The sequence below is a fragment of the Notechis scutatus genome, chromosome 9 (assembly GCF_049901735.1).
Source record: "Notechis scutatus isolate UNSWTSFEM ecotype Mainland chromosome 9, rNotScu1.2, whole genome shotgun sequence".
Taxonomy (NCBI): Eukaryota; Metazoa; Chordata; class Lepidosauria; order Squamata; family Elapidae; genus Notechis; species Notechis scutatus.
The window spans coordinates 16,885,978-16,908,379 of record NC_142017.1 but is presented as its reverse complement, the minus strand read 5'-3'; the positions used below and the strand labels follow the sequence as shown (position 1 = coordinate 16,908,379).

General features: G+C 41.8%; 1 protein-coding gene across 1 annotated transcript in view; it reads right to left on the bottom strand.

Annotated features, from left to right (window-relative positions):
• Window positions 1–22,402, bottom strand: part of PLCG2 (phospholipase C gamma 2) — a 98,481-nt gene that overhangs the window by 47,923 nt on the left and 28,156 nt on the right. Inside the window, exons 3-7 of the mRNA XM_026672071.2 lie at window positions 12,188–12,331; window positions 9,142–9,235; window positions 7,822–7,869; window positions 2,219–2,303; window positions 792–875 (exon numbers count right to left, since the gene is read on the bottom strand). Of these exons, the coding sequence (XP_026527856.1) occupies window positions 792–875; window positions 2,219–2,303; window positions 7,822–7,869; window positions 9,142–9,235; window positions 12,188–12,331 (455 nt within the window). The remainder of the gene's footprint in view (window positions 1–791; window positions 876–2,218; window positions 2,304–7,821; window positions 7,870–9,141; window positions 9,236–12,187; window positions 12,332–22,402) is intronic.

Here is a 22,402-nt window from a genome sequence, read left to right as displayed (position 1 = left end):
AATAGAGTCTTGCATATAGCGTATGTATATATATCTTACAGTGCATGTGTATATATCTATATTTATCTATCTATATAGTATATGTAAGAGTCCATTAAACTGTACATACCTACATACAGGGGTGGCTTCAAAATTTAGCAACGGGTTCTTGGCCCAGTTGCTGGGTGGGCGTGGCCATGGAGGGTGTGGCTTAGTCAGCCTCATGCACCACGGTGGGAGGGGCGTTTTTTTCCTTCCCCTGGCTCCAGAGGCTTTCCTCGAGCCTCCGGGAGGGTGAAAATGGCCTCCCCAGACTACGGAGGCTCTCTGGAAGCCAGAAGCGGGCCCATTTCTGGCCTTCCCGAACTTCTGGGAGGCCCGTTTTTCGCTCTCCCTGAGCCTCCGTGTGCGCTTGCACTTACCTGCATCCAATATGGGCCGCATGGGGACGCCTGGGAGGAGCAGAGTGGGGTGGGCAGGGCCAGCCAGGAGTGGGATTGGCGAGTTCTCCGAACTGCGCAAAATCTTAGCTAAAGGATCTCCCGAAACCCTCCGAACCCCCAGCAGCCCACCCCTGCATACATACATAGGCACACACACACGCACACACGTGTGTATGTATATGTGTTTGTGTGTACAATACACTCTTACAGTTCTAAATCTACTCAATTAAAAGTAAGGAAGTTTGGTACCATGCTTGAATTAAATATAAGACTGAAAACACATGTACTAACTAATTACTACATTCTGGTTACAACACAGAACGACACTCTGCATATGAAGAAGAAGTCAGATAAGAGCAGAATGTTTACCGATTTCTGTTGCTCAAACATAATCTTCTTGTAGAAAAGATGAAATTGCTCAAAGCTAAGTTCTTCTTTAGCAGCTTTTATTTCCTGCAGGGAAAATATATATATAAAATAAGCCAACCATAAGTAAGGAGGCAGCATTTAGGTTTTCCCCAAAGCTACACCTACCCCAAAGCCATTTATCCTGTCCCAGGCTAGAGGAAAGGCAGATAGTACCCTCTAATCTAGCAGAAAGACAGTTCTGCACTAAGATTACAGAGATGAAGCTGTTGCCTTCGGAAGTTGTGGGTGCTCCATCACTGGAGATTTTTAAGATTTTTAAGAAGAGGTTGGGTGCACGGAGGCAGAAAATGGGGCATGCGGAGGCGGCAATAGGCGATGACAATCCCTGCAGCCTGAAACAGCTGGTGGTCGGGAGGCCGATCCAACTGACGATCAGCTGCTTGTGCTAATCAGGCTGTGCTGAAGCTGAAGCTGAAACTGAAACAGGCTGTCTGCTGTTTGCTGCAAGAAGGTAAATTGCTGGGAAATAGAGGCCAAAGGGGGCCGGCGGGTGGGCGGAACCAGTCAAAATTTCCCTACTGGTCAAAACCGGCTGAATACCATCCCTGGTCTGGACGACTGGGGTGTGCATACTGAAAAACTGAATTAACACACCTTCTCCATGCCCACGGAACAGCAAAGGGAGATGAGGGCTCCCACCCATTGTTATTAACAACAGTGGCCACCCAAACTTTTGGCCACCAGGGACCCCAAAGGTTTAAACCAGCAGTGGCCTCCAGCCTTTTGGGCACCAGGGATCGGTTCCAGAGGTGGTATTCAGCCGGTTCTGGCCAGTTCTGGAGAACCAGTAGCAGAAATTTCGAGTAGTTCGGAGAACCGGCAAATACCACCTCTGACTGGCCCCATCTATTCTCTGCCTCCCATTGAGTCCCAGCTGATCGGCTGGGTCTCCTTTGGTTGCCCTGCACAGGAGAACAGAGCTGGAACGCGGGTTAGTGGGGTGGGAAGGGAATGGGGATTTTGCAGTAACCTTCCCCCAGGAGTGTGGGGGGAATGGAGATTTTACAGTATCCTTCCCCTGCCATGCCCAACAAGCCACGCCCAACAAGCCAAGCCACACCCAAAGAAGCAGTAGTAAAAAAAATTGAATCCCACCACTGACTGGTTCCCTGGAGAAAGGTTTTCCATGGACCAGAGGGGACATAATTGCGCATGCTACATGCATCCCACAGATGGGGCTTCGCTTGTTTGCATGGCCTGGTTTCTGGCAGTCCATGGACCAGGGGACCCCTGATTAACCACAACCCAAGAGGAAGAAAATACCTGTTCTCCAATGAAACCCCGAAGATTGATTTTTCGGGAACAACATGAAATATACGGTAACAGGTAAACTGCAGGACATGTACGAATCTTAAACCAATGCTCACCGAAAACTTATCTTTCAAGTACTTCACACTGTTCACTTTGAAGTTGACGGACGGGAGGATCGTTTTCAACTCTCTGAGGCTGATGCTGAAATGAAGAGGAAAGAATAAATACCAAGTATACTCTTTTAGATTTACTCAACCTTCTTTATTCAACAACTTGTTTGTCCATCCCAACTCTGGTCACTAAAAGAGGACTAGCTGTGAAAGGAGGTCCTTAGGACGCTAACAAAATCTTAGGAAGCTGAACGGCTTGGAGAGAGGAGTTAGAAATAGAGACATAGAGAAATATACCGAAAATATAATCTCCAACAGAAGAGAATACAGCAGAAGAGAAACCAGCGTTGAATGGTGAGAGTCTTTAGTGCTCTCTGAGCTCAGTTGTTTCCTTGCAAACGTTACGTTACCCAACTAGGCAACATCTTCAGTACTAGAAGGGCGTGGGGTTTGCTCTGTTTATATACTAGTGGCTTGCCTTATCAGTGTTGGTGGGAGTGTTCTTGGTGATTCCTTGATTTCTTGTAGAGAGCAAACCCGACTCCCTTCTAAACTGATGATATTTATTATTTTATTATTTATTATTTATTTGTCACTGACTTGGTGGTGCAGTGGTTAGAGTGCAGCACTGCAGACTGCTTCTGCTGACCGTCGTCTGCCTGAAATTGGGCAGATCGAATCTCGCCAGGCTCAAGGTTGAGTCAGCCTTCCATCCTTCCAAGGTGGGTAAAATGAGGACCCAGATTGTTGGGGGGAAAGAGGCTGACTCTGTAAACCGCTTAGAGAGGGCTGAAAAGCATTGTGAAGCAGCAAATAAGTGTAAGTATTAGTGCTATTGCTGTTCCTTTTATCCATCCATCCATCTATCCATGATGCGCAGTGGTTAGAATGTAGTATTGCAGGTTAATTCTGCCAACTGCCAGCAGTTCAATTCTCACCGGCTCAAGGTTGACTCACCCTTCCATCCTTCCAAGGTGGGTAAAATAAGGACTGTTGGGGGCAAGAGGCTGACTCTGTAAATCGCTTAGAGAGGGCTGTAAAGCACTATAAAGTGGTATATAAGTCTAAGTGCTATTGCTATTAGATAACAGATATAATTAGAACATGATGATGATTACATGAAATGGGTACAAATAACAGGAGAAATTAGGACAGGGATGGTAGGCATGCTGTTGCGCTTATGCACACCCCTTTACAGACCTCTTAGGAATGGGGTGTGGACAACAGTAGACAGTCTAAGGTTAAAGTTTTTGGGGTTTGGGGAAGAAACCACAGAGTCAGGTAGAGTATTCCAGGCATTGACCACTCTGTTGTTGGAGTCATATTTCCTGCAGTCGAGTTTGGTGCGGTTTACCTTACGTTTGTATCCATTGTGTACTTGTGTATTGTTGTGGTAGAAGCTGAAGTAGTCATTGACAGGTATGACATTGCAATAGTTAATTTTATGTACTATGCTGAGATCGGACCAAAGGCAGCGTAGTTCTAGGTTGTCTAGGTCTAAAATGTCAAGTCTGGTGGCATAAGGTATTCTGCTACGAATAGAGGAGTGGAGAACTCTTCTCGTGAAATATCTCTGGACTCTCTCGATTGTGTTAATGTCTGACATGCAGTGCGGGTTCCAGACAGACGAGCTGTATTCAAGAATTGGTCTAGCAAATGTTTTGTATGCTCTAGTTTGCAGTACAATATTACCGGAGGAGAAGCTACGCAAGATTAGGTTAACAACTCTTAATGCCTTTTTGGCAGTGTTGTTCCAGTGGGCTCTAGCACTTAGCGCATTAGAGATGAGTACTCCAAGGTCCTTGACAGAGTGAGGGTCAGGGAGCACCAAGGACTCCATGAATTTAGTTCTTTTTACCACCTCTCAGACTTTCAGAATGGAAAACCATCCGAAGATAGCCTTCTGCTGATGGCCCTGAGTGACGAAATTTGCTTCAGGACCAAACCAGATAACGCAAAAGAACAAGCATAGAACAGGCATGATTTAAAAACAGCAAAACACAACACCAATGAAACCCAGCTCAAAGATTTGTTATAATGCTGGTCGGAAGCAGTGCTGACTCCCACCTGCCGTAGCAAAGCAGCGGTAGGGGCCAGAAAAAAAAACACAATTTATGGAAAAATTCCTACTTAAATGAAAGTTTTGATTTTATGAGACAGTCGTTCTGCTTTTCTGATTTCACAGTCTGGCTCTTACCCTGTGAAGGAATGACACCAGAAAAGCATCATAAAGTCTAAAGGCCGTTCTGAATTACCACATTATCTTCACGTTGCACAGCCTGTGCAGGGAAAAATGACAGGTGCTACCTTGAACTCAGACAGTTACTAAATTTAATAGAAATGATGAAGTGCACTCTAATATGCAGGAAAGGTACATTTCACTAATTCACTCGTTGTCAGTGGCTACGTTGACAAACTGTCTTTTCATTATATGAGGCCATATTTTAGAAGGAAAACAATCGCTGGCTATTCAGTTGACTAAATTTTTTTTCCATCTTGGAAGCGTACCGCAAAAAAAAATAACTTTGGACCAATTGCTTGTTCAAAATATGATTTAAAAAAAAAAGAAGAAGCACTCAGAAGCAAATATTCCCAAATTTTCCACCAAATGCAATATAATTATCCTGTTTGGAAAGTTAGAGGCAGAATCAACTCACTTCCCTAACCTTGGGGATAACACCAGCTGTGTTACCATTTGGTATTATGAATACAATCAAGAGGCAGCCAAGGTCATAATGGGGTACATTTAGCACAGCAGCAAAAGTTCTGCTGCCCCCTCATTCATCACACTCTTTCTTTATTGTGTTGTTTCTTGTTTAAACAAAAGTGCCAGCTTGGTGTTGTGGGCTGGGATCAAATAACAGGATGGGCTGAGCCCTTCACGCTTCTCCTGAGACTCAAAACTCAATCTAGGTCACACCAGTTCAGTTCCTGGGGATGTTTGGCATCTTATGACGATGCACAATCACCCAGCGCCGATGTCCATTTGCACAAGGGTTGTTTCTTGCAACATGCAACCAGCTTGTCTCGAAGGTGCTTTGTCCAAAAGGCAACTGGACTTTCTTGGTCTTTTTTTTTTTTCCCCTTAACATTTCGCTTCTCATCCAAGAAGCTTCTTCAGTTCGAAATTCAGAAAGTCTAGTTGCCTGGTGGAGAAAAAGCATCTTTGGGACAACCTAAAATGGACACCTAACATCAAAAACATCATCAAAAAAGCACAACAAAGAATGTTCTTTCTATGCCAACTCAGAAAGCTCAAACTGCCCAAGGAGCTGCTGATCCAGTTCTACAGAGGAATGATTGAGTCTGTCATCTGCACCTCTATAACTGTCTGGTTTGGTTCTGCAACCCAACAGGACAGACACAGACTTCAGAGGGTAATTAGGGCTGCAGAAAAAACAGTTACTACCAACATGCCTTCAATTGAGGACCTGTATACTGCACGAGTCAAAAAGAGGACTGTGAAAATATTTACAGCCTCCTCACATCCTGGACATAAACTGTTTCAACTCCTACCCTCAAAACGACGCTATAGAGCACTGCACACCAGAACAACTAGACACAAGAACAGTTTTTTCCCTGAATGCCATCACTCTGCTAAACAACTAATTCCCTCAACACTGTTCAACTCTTTATAAAGTCTGCACTACTATTGCTATTAATCTTCTCATTACTCCTTATCACCCATCCCTTCCCACTTGTGACTGTAGGACTGTAACTTTGTCGCTTGTATCCTTACAATTTATATGGACTGTTTTCCCAGTATGATTTGATTGCTTATTGTACCCTATGACTATCATTAAGTGTCGTACCTTATGATTCTCGACTCTTGACAAATGTATCTTTTCTTTTATGTACACTGAGAGCATTTGCACCAAGACAAATTCCTTGTGTGTCCAATCACACTTGGCCAATAAAGAATTCTATCTTCTATCTACCATGGCCTGGATGGTTGAGAATCTCCATAAACTTCCAACCTGCTTGTCACAATCAGAATTTGCCTTTAGGTGTTCTGAGACTAGAAGGCAGGGAGAGTGACAACTAACTGTACCGAACCAAGTAAGAAGTATTCATAAAACGAGGTCTTTGGGGACTAAATCCTACATGGTAAACATAAACTTTCCATAGGAAGGAGTTTTCAGTTTTACTAAACTAGTCTGCAGAAATAAATAGTAATACGCCACTGAAGAATACAGTGGCATATAATTGGTCATTTAGTGACAGGTCAAAGTTACAACCTACCTGAAAAAGAGGACTTATGACCCAGATCTGAATTTCTGACAGTTGCCCCCACTTCCACAATTATATGACCGCATTTCAGAAAATGGGCAACACTGCTGTATTAACCGCTGTTTCTGGTGTCCCAGAATCACGCGGTCATGTTTTACAATAGTTTTGCTGAAAATCCAGCACTTAAATCCGGTTTTTAGCAAAACTGCAGTATATGGATTCCCTTAAAGACCACAGTGTTCACTGAATGACGGCCACAAAGAAGTCCAGGGTAGAATAAGGACTCCTGACTTGAGCAGGCTGGATTAGAAGATCTCCAAACCTTTGGTTCTGTGATTTATTCCAATCCTGCTTCACAGTTGAGATTCTGGAACAACTTGCCTCCAGGAGTTGTGAAACACTGGACATTTTTAAGAAGAGATTGGATAACCATTTGTCTGAATTGGTGTAGGGATTCCTGCCTAAGCAGGGGGTTGGACTAGAAGTTCTCCAAGGTCCCTTCCAACTATTACATTCCATTCCATTCCATAGTCTATTCTATTCTTCATTCCAGTATCTATTCTATTCTATTCTATTCTATTCTATTCTATTCTATTCTATTCTACTCTACTCTACTCTACTCTACTCTACTCTACTCTATTCCACTCTACTCTACCCTTACTCTACTCTACTTTATTCCATTCCATTCTATTCTATATTCTCCTCTACATTCTATTCTATTCTATTCTATTCTATTCTATTCTATTCTATTCTATTCTATTCTATTCTATTCTATTCTACTTCTACTCTACTCTACTCTACTCTACTCTACTCTTTTCCATTCCACTCTACTCTACCCATATTCTACTCTACCTCTACTCTACTTTATTCTATTCCATTCCATTCTATTCTATATTCTCCTCTACATTCTATTCTATTCTATTCTATTCTATTCTATTCTAGTCTATTCTATTCTAGTCTAGTCTAGTCTAGTCTAGTCTAGTCTAGTCTAGTCTAGTCTACCTCAGTTGAACACCAAAGCCCCTGACAAGCGCTAGTTAATTGTGGAAATTAAAATTATCATTGGGTTCCCAATATTTTCTCGGACTTCATTTGCCCCATCTATATTTAGTGCACTTTTTAAATCAGAGGGGCAGAGAGGAAAAAAAATCCTGATCCATTTTTTGAACCAATATAGAAACCCCTCCTGACCCAACCAAACTTTTCCGATCACAAACTCTTGGAAGGCAAAAAGTGAAGGATTTATTGGAAAGCAAATATAGACCTAGTCACATGGGGTTTAAACGGTTTTTTTTAAAAAAATGACTTCATTATAACAAAAATACATAATGGTAAGGGGGAAACAGAGCATAGCTTTAGAAGCTGAAATGAATGACTACCTGTTCCTTCTGGATTGATCCACCGAGTAAATCAGCTTCCTCAGCCAGCTTTAAAGAGCCAATAAAATACAGCCAGGGTTAGTTTTGTAAACAGAAGACCGGACTTAATGATGTGTTGTAATTTCGACACATGAAAAACATCAAAACATTAATGAATGCTCCTGTTTCAATACATAACTTTTTATGAAGTGCAAGCAGCACCAAAGTATCTGTTTCGCTTTTTCTGTGACCGTGGGGCAGATTCTGAAGAGCCCATCTAACATTTTCGGCATTAAACAGTATGAATTATGGATATGGATGTGAAACATTTCTCGTTTATGAGTAAGGAGATCATTCTGCTCCCTTTCAGCATGGAGCTAAGATCGACGTATCGTCAACAGCATGTTAGCATTACCTATGTACAACCGGTCCAGGAAGAGGAAGAAGAGGGATGGAGAAGGAGAAGGAGGGGAAGGAGGAAGAGGAGGGTGTGAGAGGTGTGAATTTAAGACTGAAGGGGAGAAAGATACTTCAGATCCACCAGGAAACTGAGTTAAAGTGATTCATAAGTCAACAACCTCGACTGAACGGTTACATGATTTGTGTATGTCTAGTGCAGTGATCCCCAACCTTTTTGACGCCGCGGCCCGGTACCGGCATCAGCTGGGCGCCGCGTGCCGGTGCACGGCATCAGCTGGGCGCCGCCATCTTTTTGATGAAAATGTGCTTCCGGTGAGGTCACGGAAGCACTTTTTCATCAAAAAGATGGCGGCGCCAGCGCTTCGATGAGCTTTTCCGGGTAGAAATGGCTTTCTCCGAAAAGCTCACGAGCGCATCCGCCATCTTTTGATGAAAGGTGCTTCCGGTGAGCTTTCTACCGGAAAAGCTCACCGGAAGCACTTTTTCATGAAAAAAAGATGGCGGCGCCCAGCAAGCCGCGGCCCGGTAGGAGTTGTTCCGCGGCCCGGTACTGGTCCGCGGACCGGTGGTTGGGGACCCCTGGTCTAGTGTACATAATTGGGTTTGTCTAGTCTAATGGAAAGAAGGACTAGGAGTGACATGATAGCAATGTTCTAATATTTGAAGGACTGATGCAAAAAAGAGGAGGTCAACCTCTTTTCCAAAGCACCAGAAGGCAAGAAAAAAAAAATGGATGGAACAGCTTGCCTCCAGAAGCCCCATCACTGGAGGCTTCTAAAAAGAGGCTAGATAGCCACTTGTCTAGGATGGTACAGGGTCTCCTGCTGGAGCAGGGGGTGGACTAGAAGACCTTTAAGGTCCAACTCCGTTGTTTTGTTATTCTGTTACTATATATAAATACAAAACAGCTCTACCACATACCTCTCGGTAATTGCCGGGGTGCCGCCGTTTATAGCTTCCTGATACAAAATATTCAACCCGCAAAGCCATTTGTCAGCCTCTTCCTTTGAGTCAGCTGCCACGGAAAGGAAATGTAAAGATGCAAATTAAGAAACTTGATGTTGAAAGGGGAAAAAAAAATAAGAATGAGAAACATCTGTTATCCCACCGCACAGCTTCACGGCCGCCAAGAATAAATTGCATACTTCTATAAAGGAAAGGAAAATGTCTGAAAGGAATTCCTTGAATTTTTTTTTTTTAAAAAAGATACTTTAAACCAGGGGTCCCCAACCCCCATGTTCGTGGATTTGGCACTGATCTGCAGCAGACTGGGCCACGTAAACAAGCGATGCCCCGTCTGTGAGATGCATGCAGCATGCTAAACCACGTCCCCTCCGGTCCATGGAAAAAAACTCTCTCCCACGGAACCAGTCCCTGGAGCCCAAAAACATTGGAGGATGTGCTGCTTTAAACTTTTGAAGCATGTATTTTTTGTCAAACTCGGCCTTTTTAAGATATGTGGACGTCAATTCCCAGAAACTAAACCATATAAAGAACGGCTGCAGGATTTGGGTCTGGCTAGTCTAAAGAAAAGAAGAATTAGGGGTGATATGATAACAGTATTTCAGTATGTGAAAGGCTGCCCCAAAGAAGAGGGGGTCAAATTATTCTTCAAAGCACCAGAGGGCAAGACAAGAAATAATGATTGGAAACTAACCAAAGAGAGACAAGAAAAGAGAGACAAGAAACGATGGATGGAAACTAATCAAGGAGAGAAGCAACCTGGAATTAAGGAGAAACTCCCTAATTAACCATTGCAACAGCTTGCCTTCAGACGTTGTAGGTGCTTCATCACTGGAGGTCTTTAAGAAGAGACTGGACAGCCACTTGTCTGCAATAGTATAGGTTCTCCTGCTTGAGCAGGGGGTTGGACTAGAAGACCTCCAAGGTCCCTTCCAGCTCTATTCTAATTAATTCTAATTCTAATTCTAATTTTAATTCTAATTAATTCTAATTCTAATTCTAATTCTAATTCTAATTCTAATTCTAATTCTAATTCTAATTCTAATTCTAATTCTAATTAATTCTAATTCTAATTCTTATTCTGGAAGCTGAAGTCCATCATCCTTTCCTTCATGAGTTTACAGACAGTGTATTGGTTGGTTTACCACTTTTTTTGTGCATCCATTTCATAGTCTCCATTGTAATTATATTACATAATAGCTCATATTATCAATCAACAATTATATAGCCCGATATCATTATTAAACAATCATTTGACTATAATTTTATTAATTCATACTTTAACGAGATAACTTTGAAATTAGAGAACAAGAAGATAAACAATTCTATGAAATTTGGGACCTTTTCTATCAATGGCTAGATAATAAAATATAATAATAGAATATTTAGAACTTTAGGAAATAATGAATACATATTTCTTTTTTTTCTTTGATACTATCTTTATAAAATTTTATTAAGATAGACTTGGTATGACTTTATGATTTGAAGTCCACACATCTTAAAATGAAAAAAAACTGCATTAAACAAACCGCCATTGGAAAACATTGCTTTAGAGCAGGGGTCTCCAACCTTGGCAACTTTAAGACATGTGGACTTCAACTCCCAGAATTCCTCAGCTAGCAAAGCTGGCTGAGGAATTCTGGGAGTTGAAGTCCACAAGTCTTAAAGTTGCCAAGGTTGGACACCCTTGCTTTAGAGGATGCAACAACAGAGATGCACAAACACTTATAATCCTGCATCACGAACCACAGACAAATATCCTATCTTCTTTCTAGCTCTTCCCAATAGAGGTAGCCCACCACTTAACAACCATTGGTTTAAGCAACCGTTCAAAGTTACAACGGCACTGAAAAACATGACTTACAAACAATCCCGTACACTTAGGACCATCACAACCATCTCCACAGTCACGTGATCAAAATTCAGGCCCTTGGCAAGTGGCCATGCATGTACAACAGTTGCAGCATCCCAGGGTTATGTGATCGCTGTATGCAACCTTCCTAGCTGCCTTCCAACAAGCCAAGTTACGGGGCAGGGAGCCGGATTTGCCTGATGACTGTATGATTCATTGAATAACTGCAACGGTCCGCTTAACTACCATGGCAAGAAAAAGGTGGCAAAATTTGGGGTGACATACTTGACAAATGCCTTACTTTTTTTACTTAGCAACAGAGATTCTGGTCCCAACTATGGTCGTAAGTCAAAGACTAGCTCAATGGTCAGGTGAGACCGCAGAAGGAATGGCGAACATCTCAGGACAGACCTTCCCTAGTTTCTTGGACTGGAAAGGTAAGGGAAGTAGAGATATGTACCTTCCGACTTGCAAAATTCTGTTAATGTAACCTTACTGTAGATTTTAAGGGACGCAGTGGCTCAGTGGCTAAGATGCTCAGCTTGTCGATCAGAAAGGTTGGCAGTTTGGCGGTTCGAATCCCTAGCGCCGTGTACTGGAGTGAGCTCCCGTTACTTGTCCCAGCTTCTGCCAACCTAGCAGTTCGAAAGCATGTAAAAATGCAAGTAGAAAAATAGGGACCACTCTGGTGGGAAGGTAACAGCGTTCCGTGCACTTTTGAAGGTGTTTAGTCATGCTGGCCACATGACCACAGAGACATCTTCGGACAGCACTAGCTCTTTAGGTTTGTAACAGAGATGAGTACTGCCCCCTAGAGCCAGAAACGACTAGCACATATGTGCAAGGGGAACCTTTAGCGTTACCTAACTTTACTGTAGATTTAAGGCTAGTTCGTCTGGCCGTGCATCTTGTCTGGACTACCTTGCAAGGCTGATTCTATGTTCGATGTGACCCAGAGTTTCAGGGATGTCTATCTTTGCACCTTTCCAAAATAAATTCATTCGGTTTATTTGTTATCCTGACAGGTAGCGCCAATCTCCCTTAAAAAAAATATTTGCAGTTGGGAATAAATATTAAGAAGATGTCAACGAGCATTTGGAAGGAGTAACATCACAATCCCAGATTTTAAAAAGAGAGATTCAGGGGTTTTACCTGCTAGACTTAAAGTGTTGAGAACAAACTGAGTGCCATAAAAAATGGTGAAACAATGCTCCTCTTTCTGACGTGCACCTTTTCCACGCTCAAAATCCTTCGCATTTTTTCCTGGTCTGATTTCCTTGATTTCCGTTAAATCCACTGAAAAAGAAGAAAAAAAGTTTGAAAAACTTCTAAAAATGTCCAGGTTATTTCAGCACTAGCCCCTTTCTGCAGGACAGCTACTGAATCCTATTTCATAATCAGACTCTTGGGTAAAACTGCTATAGGAAACTCATTTCAGGTTGGTGTTGAAAAACAGCCCAAAAGCATTGCCATCTAACCAACAAAAAACTAGAGCGGGTTAATTGGTCGTATTTCTCACTTGGTCACCAGGATGCAAGTACAATTTTGCATGTGTACATCAGGGTCAATTTTTGTGCTTGCAATTCAGCGCACCTTCTGTTCTGACCTCGGCTTCCCCCAAAAAGCACTAAGCAGACTCTTTGTCCTGGCAAAACCCCTTTTATTAAACGAAGGTGAATTTCTTGCATTCACCTTCAGCCAAAGGCCTGGCAAATAGTCTTTCAAGGGTGTAATTAGGAGCACAGACTTTACCTAGCTTGGAGAGCTGCCAAGTAAATATTTTCAAATGCAGTGCTGACAAGGAAGGGCTTGGCACAGAGTCACTGAGATGCACAGGCAGATCTTCACACTGCTGCAACGTACGAATTGTTCCTGCAGAAGCCCCCTCTCCTTTTGCTCCTCTTTTTAATCCCTATGGGAGGGGCCATTTACTGTCCACCTGTGCCTTTACTCCCTATCAGCCCTTGTCCTTTAACTGTTCCCTTCTCCTGGAAGCTCTGCGCATGTGCACATCAGGAACAGGCTCCAGCTGTTCTTCTGCCCCACTGAACTCTGACTCCGAAGGTAGCTGATAACTGTCGGACAGCCCTGTCCCCATCTCTGCCTCCGATGCAGAGCCCTCATCCGAGCCTTCCTCAGCCTCCACGACTTGCCCATGTTCCTCCCTAACCTCCTCATTGTCTGACTCTGCTGCCCCAGACCCGCTAGCCGCCGGCGGGCCATAAGACCTTCCTAGGATCAATCAACCATCATCAAATTGATACAAACCGTGTCCTCATTTCTTTTGTTTGGGCACCCAAAGGTTAAACGATTCTAGAAGTTTTCTCTGACATGTCACCGGTCTAGTGGAACAGCTTCTCCCCTCACCCTCCCAGGTAAGGACCACCCCATTCCTGCTGATTTTCTGAAAAGGGGTAAACATCTAGATTTTAATGGGGCTCTGGTGTGGTTGTGAATGAGCCTACCATGGAGAGTTCTTAAGAGGCTACCTAGTTTTTTTAACTGTTTGTACTGTCAGATTCCGGCAGTTACCCCAATTAAATCATGAGTCTCGAGCCAAACTTCCAAAACTTCAAAAGGATTTATTGAGAGTTAACATGCCGGCACTGCCTGGGTGTAGCCGACTCTGAGACACCTCATTCATTATCACCCTTGACCCTGGTTTTCTCCCTCCCACCCCCTGGTGTATTGTAATTCATATCCTACAATGGGACACATCCATAGCCAAGAGTCATCAATCATGCTCTCCAGTTAGAATTTTGTGGGGCAGAAACTTCAGTCACTTAGCTACTATCTTTGAAAACTATTTATGGAATGCACTTTCGATTTCCAAGCTGCGGCACTGCTCTTTCAAACCCCTTTCCTCTCTCCTTTTCTGTTGGCAACTCTAAAAAGACCATAGAAATATTTTACGAGTTGACATGTACATCTAAGTTTTGTTCTTAATCTCAATTTGCTTCCCAGAGTTTCTCGGGTGGATGCGTGGATATAAAAATTAACTTAATAAGAAAGTACCGGTAGATAAGTAATAAGTTAAGTCACTACATGTATGGGAATGATCCTGGGAAACAGGAGGAAGAACTTCAGAGTAGATAATGGTCAGGTGAGTCCACAGAAGGAATGGCAAACATCTCAGGAGAGACCTTCCCTAGTTTCTTGGACAGTAAAGGCAAGGGGGTAGAGATGTACCTTTAGACTTGCAAAATTCTGTTAATATAACTTTACTATAGATTTAAGGCTTGCACGTCTGGCTGTGCTTCTTGTCTGGACTACCTTGCAAGGGTGAGCCCTATGTTAGATGTGACCCAGACTTTCAGGGATGTCTATCTTTGCACCTTTCCAAAAGCATCAGGTTGACCACAGAAAGTCCTTTGGCTGCAGCCCTGCTCTAATCAACCAGGAAGCTCCTTCTCATTCACCACCTATTCTACATCTCAAAAAACAAAAAAAATTGTTTACAGAACACAAAAGAGCTTTTCCTCCACTAACAGATGGCAGCAGCTGCTACTCCAACAAGGACAGAAAGGTCACAGCACGAGAAGGTCCCTTCCAACTCTGATGATCTGTGATCTGTTAAAAAGAAAGGCTAAAGGTTCAACCTGGCTAAATGAAATTAAAAGAGGTGGCACTTCATCATTGAATCAAACCATACCACTCACATAGTTGGTCTTCTAGTCAATTCCCTGCCCATGGAAGAAATCCTTATTCCATTCTAGACAAATGGTTGTCCAAGATTTCCTTGAAAACATTTTACATCTATTTCCAAACTCTTTATTTTGCCTGCTTAGGGATTAAATATATGTGAATATTTGTATTACAGCAAACACTTCCATCTATAGAAGACATTTCGTCCCAAGAATTTTAAAAATGTTCTGATGATCCTAAAAGATATGCTAAAATGATAAACTGGTTCGGCTAATTGGAAGACGTGTAAGATTACATTAAAACAGATGTTAAAACACATCTGAATTCTATTTATGGCTGACAAATCCATTTCAGAGCTGTTATATATACATATGAGTTATGATGCTGAATATATGATCCTCAATATACAGTCATGATGTTGAATATCTATCTATCTATCATCTATCTATCTATCTATCTATCTATCTATCTATCTATCTATCTATCTATCTATCTATCTATCTATCTCTCTCTCTCTCTATCTATCTATCTATCTATCTATCTATCTATCTATCTATCTATCTATCTATCTATCTATCTATCTATCTATCTATCTATCTACCTACCTACCTACCTACCTACCTTCCTATCATATGTATACATATACATACATACACACACACACACGCACACACACACACACACACACAGACATCATCAGAGTATTAAGCTACCATTACAGAGTAAGTACAATAAGTTTAGTAAGTACAATAAATGTAATTTTAAGTTCCGGAGTTTAGTTTTTTTACATATATCTATCTATATCTACGTATATCTATATCTATATCTATATCATCTATATCTATATCTATATCTATATCTATATCTATATCTATATCTATATCTATATCTATCTATCTATCTATCTATCTATCTATCTATCTATCTATCTATCTATCATCTATCTATCTATCTATCTATCTATCTATCTATCTATCTATCTATCTATCTATCTATCTATCTATCTATCTATTCAACATCATAACTCTTGATTTCTTACATGCTCTTTCATATTTGACCAAAAATCTTCTCATTTGAGTAAATTATATCCAGATAGTCTTACTTTCATTTGGAACAGCTCTTCATAAATTTCGAAAGAAGTTATCTGAAGTCATCAGTACTGAAATGATCTCTGTAAGACTCGTGCTTCTGTGAGCATTTTGCTCTTCAAAATTATCCTTGGCCTGACAGTGGCCAAGGGGGACACCGGCTTTGTCCACGTTGCGTTTTTCAAAGGTTTGGGGATAGGGGTGTTCCCCATTAAAAAAAAAATGAAAGGGAAGTTAACATGACATAAGCAGAGCACCAAGTTCAAATATCAGGTTTATTTCCAAAAGTGTTTTGAAGGCAGTCTCAACCACATGCCCATTCTTAGAAAAGGAATTCTAAAGGCCACCCAAGCATTTTGTCTGAAAATGTTCATAAATGCTTCCTCACGCTAGGTTTTATTAACATAATTGCATTACATGGAACAGAAAGGAAGACCAAAAAAAAGGTCAACTTTATTTGAAACACAAACTAGTGTGCGTTCTTTCGATAAAACACTGACTCAAGAAGAGAGGAAGTGGTTTCATTCCACTGTGCAAACTGGATGTAAGAACAGACAGATCTTCCTACAGGTCAAGCGTTAGAGTTTGAGCAGCCACGAACAAATGGAGCGTTTCAGCCTACAATCGGAATTATCTCCCATGCTATTTACATGAGAGAGTCGTAAGCGATCTACTGAATAAGTGTAAGGTTTAAGTTTGAACAAGTGTAGATGTGTGTGTGTATATATAGGCATATAAATGTGCATACGTGCTTACATAAATCTAGATATATATAAAAGCGAAATACCACTCACGCCATCATCACAAAATCCTCCAGAACCGTAAAGCCTACAAATTTTAAATTTGGCATGTATGTTCCTCTTGGCTTCTAGGTGCTCACTAAGAAAGGATTTTTCGAAATGACCATCAGAGCATTAGCATTTCATATATTATTATTAACACGCTCTAATGCTAAGGAGTTCTTCTCCCCTTCCCCACCTGAAAAGGAATCTGTTCCAAGTGCAAAACACAAGCAGAGGGGAGAAGTTTCAGCTTCAGTTTCACAGCACCAAGCAGCTTTAGTACAGAACAGTTGAGCTAAGCCACGCCCAGGCTCCTTGCTGTCTCCTTCTTGCTCACCCAGAAAATACTGTTTCACTTTTCAAATAACCCTCAATTCTCTCACACCCTGACAGGACGCTAGCCAGATGAATACCACTGGATGCTGGCAGGCAGAGGCAGAATTTTCCCCCCCTTATTTTCCTCCCCCAAAACTAAGCCTGACCACATAGCTTTGTAGCGAAGCACGGGTATCAAGCTCATATAGACATATATATATATAGAGAGAGAAACAAAAGTAATCCTTGACTTTCAACCATTTGTTTATCAATCATTGGAAGTTACCACAGTACTGAAATATGACTTGTACTTATGACAGGTGCCGCCTCCCCATGGACACCTGATCAAAATTTGGGCGCTTGGGGAACTGGCATATACAGGAAGTCCTTGACTTACAACCACAATTGAGACCAACATTTCTGTTGTTAAGTGAGATATTTGTGAAGTGAGCTTTGCCCCATTTTACAACCTTTCCTGCCACCGTTAAGTGAATAGGTGCAGCTGTTAAGTTAGTAACACGGTGGTTAAATTAATCTGACTTCCTCATGGTCTTTGCTTGGCAGAAGGTGGCAAAAGGGGACCATGTGACCTCAGGACACTGCAACCGTCATAAGTATAAGACAATTGCCAAGAGTCTGAATTTTGATCATGGATGGAAACTGAACAAGGAGAGATTCAGCCTGGAAATAAGGAGGAATTTTCTGATAGTGAGAAACCAACAACCGATGGAACAGAAGTTGCCTTCAGAAGTTGTGGGAGCTTCATCCCTGGAAGCATTTAAGAAGAGACTGGACTGACCTCTGTCAGAAATGGTGTAGGGTCTCCTGCTTGGGTGGTGGGGTTGGACTAGATGACCTACAAGGTCTCTTCCAACTCTGTTAGTCTTGTATCTGTATCCACATTGACCTTGCTTGTTAGAAGATCACAAAAGGGGCTCACAGAACCTTGGGATATCAGTAGAAGATAATATTTGTAGCTCGAGGTACTTGATGCTCTCTGGGCATGGTTGTTTTTGTGCAGGTGTTTTGGGTCTAAGTTGAGTAATGAAACATCTGCCAGAAAACAACCAAGTTCAGAGATTTCCCCAAGGAGCCTTACGTTTTTAAAATGGCCTCCCAAAATATGTTTCTAAGAGGGCCTGCCCTGATTTCCAGAAATGTCCTCTTACTCGCGCACTAATACGATAGCTTCCATTACTACCAGTCGTCCTCGACTTATGACCACAGTTGAGCCCAACATTTATGTTGCTAAGTGAGAAATTTGTTAAGTGAGTTTTGGCCCGTTTTACGGCTTTTTCTTGGCACCTCTGTTTAAGTGAACCGCTGCAGTTGTTAAACCAGTAACACCGTTGTTAAGTGAATCTGGCTTCCCCATCGAATTGGCTTGTCTGAAGGTCGCAAAAGGAAATCATCCCCTGGACCAGAGGTGGCATTCAGCAGGTTCTGACCAGTTCTGGAGAACCGGTAGCGGAAATTTTGAGTAGTTCAAAGAACCAGCAAAAACCACTTCTGACTGGAGATTTAGCGGAATCCTTCCCCTGCCACGCCCACCAAGCCACGCCCACAGAACCGGTAGTAAAATAATTTGAATCTCACCACTGTCCTGGACACTGCGACAGTCATAAATATGAACCACTTCCCAAGCGTTCAAATCAGAGGTATTATGCAGCCGGTTCTAACCGGTTCTACAGAACCAGTAGTGGAAATTTTGAGTAGTTCGGAGAACCAGCAAATCCCACCTTGGACTGGCCCCACCAACCCTATCTATTCTCTGCCTTCCATTGAGTCCCAGTTGATTGGCTGGGTCTTCTTTTGTTGCCCTGCACAGGAGAACAGAGCTGGAAAGCAGGTTAGTGGAGTGGGGAGGGTATGGGGATTTGACAGTAACCTTCCCCTGACACGCCCACTAAGCCACGCCCACCAAGCCACGCCCACAGAGCCAGTAGTAAAAAAAAATTGAATCCCACCACTGCCCTGGACACTGAGACTGTCATAAATATGAAACAGTTCCCAAGCGTTCAAATGCAAATCACCTGGCCTTGGGGATGCTGAGATGGTCGTAAGTGTGAAAAGGGGTCATAATTCACTTTGAATAATTAAGAAATTGTATGGTTACTTATCAGGAGTGAAAATTAGAAGGGGAACAAGTGAAAGAGACGATGATAGCCTAGGGGGAAAACTTTGGTTATGGGATAGAGTTGCATACATGGCAGAAATTATGGGATAGAAGCTATAAATTAACAATGTCAAACAGCTTATAAAGAAAATTTGTATAAGATGTTTTACAGATGGTATTTTGCCCTGGCAAGACTGGCCAAGATGTTTACAGATAAATCAGCGAAATGTTGGAAATGTCACCAGACACCTGGAACACACAATCATATGTGGTAGACATGTACAGAAGCTAAAATACATTGGACAAAAATACATATGCATGGTTGGCAAAGATGATAAAACAACATACAGATTTAAAACCTGAGGTATTTCTATGGGGGATTTTACCTGAAAATTATAGTAAAGAAAAAACATATTTAATCATATATATATTTAACAGCAGCTAGAACTGTATTCGCTCAAAACTGGAAAAATGAAAAGATTCCGATAAGAGGAGGAGGTGATTATGAAAATATTGGAATGTGCAGGAATGAGTAGATTAACACTGGCAATTAAAGAACAAGAAAGAAGCGGAATATTATAGAATATGGGATTTATTTTTTAAATGGTTGGAAAATAAAGAAGTTAAATGATATTGTTATAATGATAAGATATATTAGGTTGAATAGCTTGTTAACATGAATGTAATCTGAGTAAGAAATGTATACAAAATTTGCACAAGATATATGTACCCAATTGACACACTGTATAACTGAAAGATGGATTTGTTTTAAAATAAATATTATTATTTAATCGTTTTTTTTAAACGCCACTGTAACTTCAGTCACGAAATGAACTGTTTTAAGTTGAGGATTACCTATACTATAATGACTATGAAATCGCTGACCATATCCCTTTCCATCTCCGAGCACCTGTAGACTTCAGCACCTACGTAAAAGGCAAAGTAGATAGATAATAGTTGATGGGTACATTACATATTTGTTTGTAGAAGAATGTGAGCCCAATTTTCAATGATTAACAAGGAGAAGGGAAAGGAAAGGGAAGAGGCTGACTCAAGTTAAAGCTGAATAAAAAAAAATTGACATTAAGATTATAAATGGGAAGAAGGAGTCATTTTTTCCTCCTTTATATCACATTTAGGGAAAAGTCTAACTAAGTACCACCACCCCCAGAATCAATACTGGTTGACGCAAGACATAAACATTGTTGAATAAATAAAACAGACACCAAATGAAACAAAGAAAGTTTGATTCCATCTTTTCAGAAAATACAAAAGAAAGCTGGGTGTTTTTTTTCCAAACTCTTTCCATCCGTTCCTAAAATACAGGTGTGAAACAGAATGCAAATACAAACAGTGGGATTTTGTTTTGGGTTTTTTCCCCCCAGAAAGTCAACACAACCAGTATTTTCACTCATTAGCCTTGGATATGGAAAATGTTAAAGGCCATTGTTTCCTTTGCAAATTTTGCCTCACCCACCCCAAACAGTGAAAACAATAGCTTAATCCTTGTTTCGCTTTGCTTGGGATTGAGTTATGCGTAGCTGAAAACACAGCTGACAATTTAGTACATCAATCTAAAAAAAATAAAATCTTTTTCAGTTATGAGTATCAACTTCATTATTTTTGCATGCCTTGCTTACTGCGACTCCATAAATTAAAAGTTACGAAGATACGTTTTAAATTTAAACCGTGTATATTTTGCTGGAGGAATTTCACAGCTTGCAATTATGTTCAATAGCTATTATTGTGCTATTGTACTTTTAATAAAACAGTAGATTGTTCCTGCTTTGCAGGCAGTCCTCAAATTACAACTGTAATGCAGCCTGCCTATTGTAGTTACTGTCGGTTGTAAACTGGGCCCCTTATGTGATCAATTCAATTTTATTAACTTTTTTTTTTTGCAGTGGTCATTAAGTGAAAATGTTTGTAAAACGAACACACTGTTCGTTAAGCAAACTCATTGCTCATTATGGTGTGAGTCTTACGAAAACCGGAAGTGTGGACTTTTAACAAAACCATCATAAAACAATTACCGACTGTTCCTAGTTATCGCTTAGTGACAGAATTCCCAATCCCAATTGCAGTTCTAAATCGAGGACTAGTATATGTCAATGGAGAGATAGCTTCCCTATTCTTATGCAGTAGGAAGGAAACAGCTTTAGGACCTGAGTTCTTTCCTCTTTCAAATTCAAATCTACCCCAGACTAAATTCTTACACTATACCGTACTATGATCTTTGTAAGCATATTTCAATTTCTAGTTTGACATATTAGCTGGTCAAGAAGCGAGCATCCTCTACAGATGATCAGGGTTGGAAGGGATCTTGTAGGTCATCTAATCCAGGGGTCCCCAACCACCGGTCCCCGGACCGGGATCGGTCCGTGGATCATTTTTTACCGGGCCACAAAGCTTGGGCGCCACCATCTTGTTTCGACAGCGCTTCCGGGTTTTCGGTTGCTTCCGGTTTTTCAGTTGGAAAGCAGCGTTTGGGTGCTCGCGCCTTAGTTTCGTCGAAGGGGGGGGGCGGCTTCGAACGAAGAGCCGTCCCGATGGCGGTGGAGTCTCACGTTACTCAGGTACCGGTCCGTGGAAGAATAAATAATCGTGAAACCGGTCCCTGGTTCGAAAAAGGTTGGGGGCCACTGATCTAATCCAATCCCCCTGCCCAAGCAGGAGACCCTACACCACTTCTGACAGATGGCAGTCCAGTTTCTTCTTGAAAGGCTCCAGTGATGAAGCTCCCACAACTTCCGAAGGCAACTTCTGTTCCATGGGTTGATTGTTCTCACTGTCAGAAAATTTATCCTTATTTTCAGGTTGAATCTCTCCTTGTTCAGTTTCATTATTCCTTGTCTGGCCTTCAGGTGCCTTGGAAAATAGGTTGATCCCCTCCTCTCTGTGGCAGCCCCTTAAATATTGGAAGTCTCTCTCTCCCCCCCCTTCTTCCCCTCTCTCTCTCCTCTCTCTCTTCCTCTCTCTCTCCCCTCTCTTCCTCTCTCTCTCTCCCTCCCCCCCCTCTCTCCCCTCTCTTCCTCTCTCTCTCCCCACCTCTCTCTCCCCTCTCTCTCTCCTCTCATATTAGTAACACGGTTAAGTGAATCTGGCTTCACCGTTGACTTTGTTTGTCCGAAGATCGCCAAAGGGGGGTCATGTGACCCCTGTACGTTGCAATCGTCATAACTGTAAATCAGCTGCCAAGCATCCGAATGTAGATCGTGTGACCATGGGGATGCTGCGATGGTCGTAAGTGTGAAAAATCGTTATCAGTCACTTTTTTTGTTGTAAGTCAAGGACTACCTGTATATTCAGAATAAGAGCTTGGTTAACGCTGTCCTTTCTCTGAATGGCCATGAACAGGATGTCTGCCCTAGTTAAATAACCGTAGTATTAAATACACAGGAAATGAAGAGCTGGAAAGACC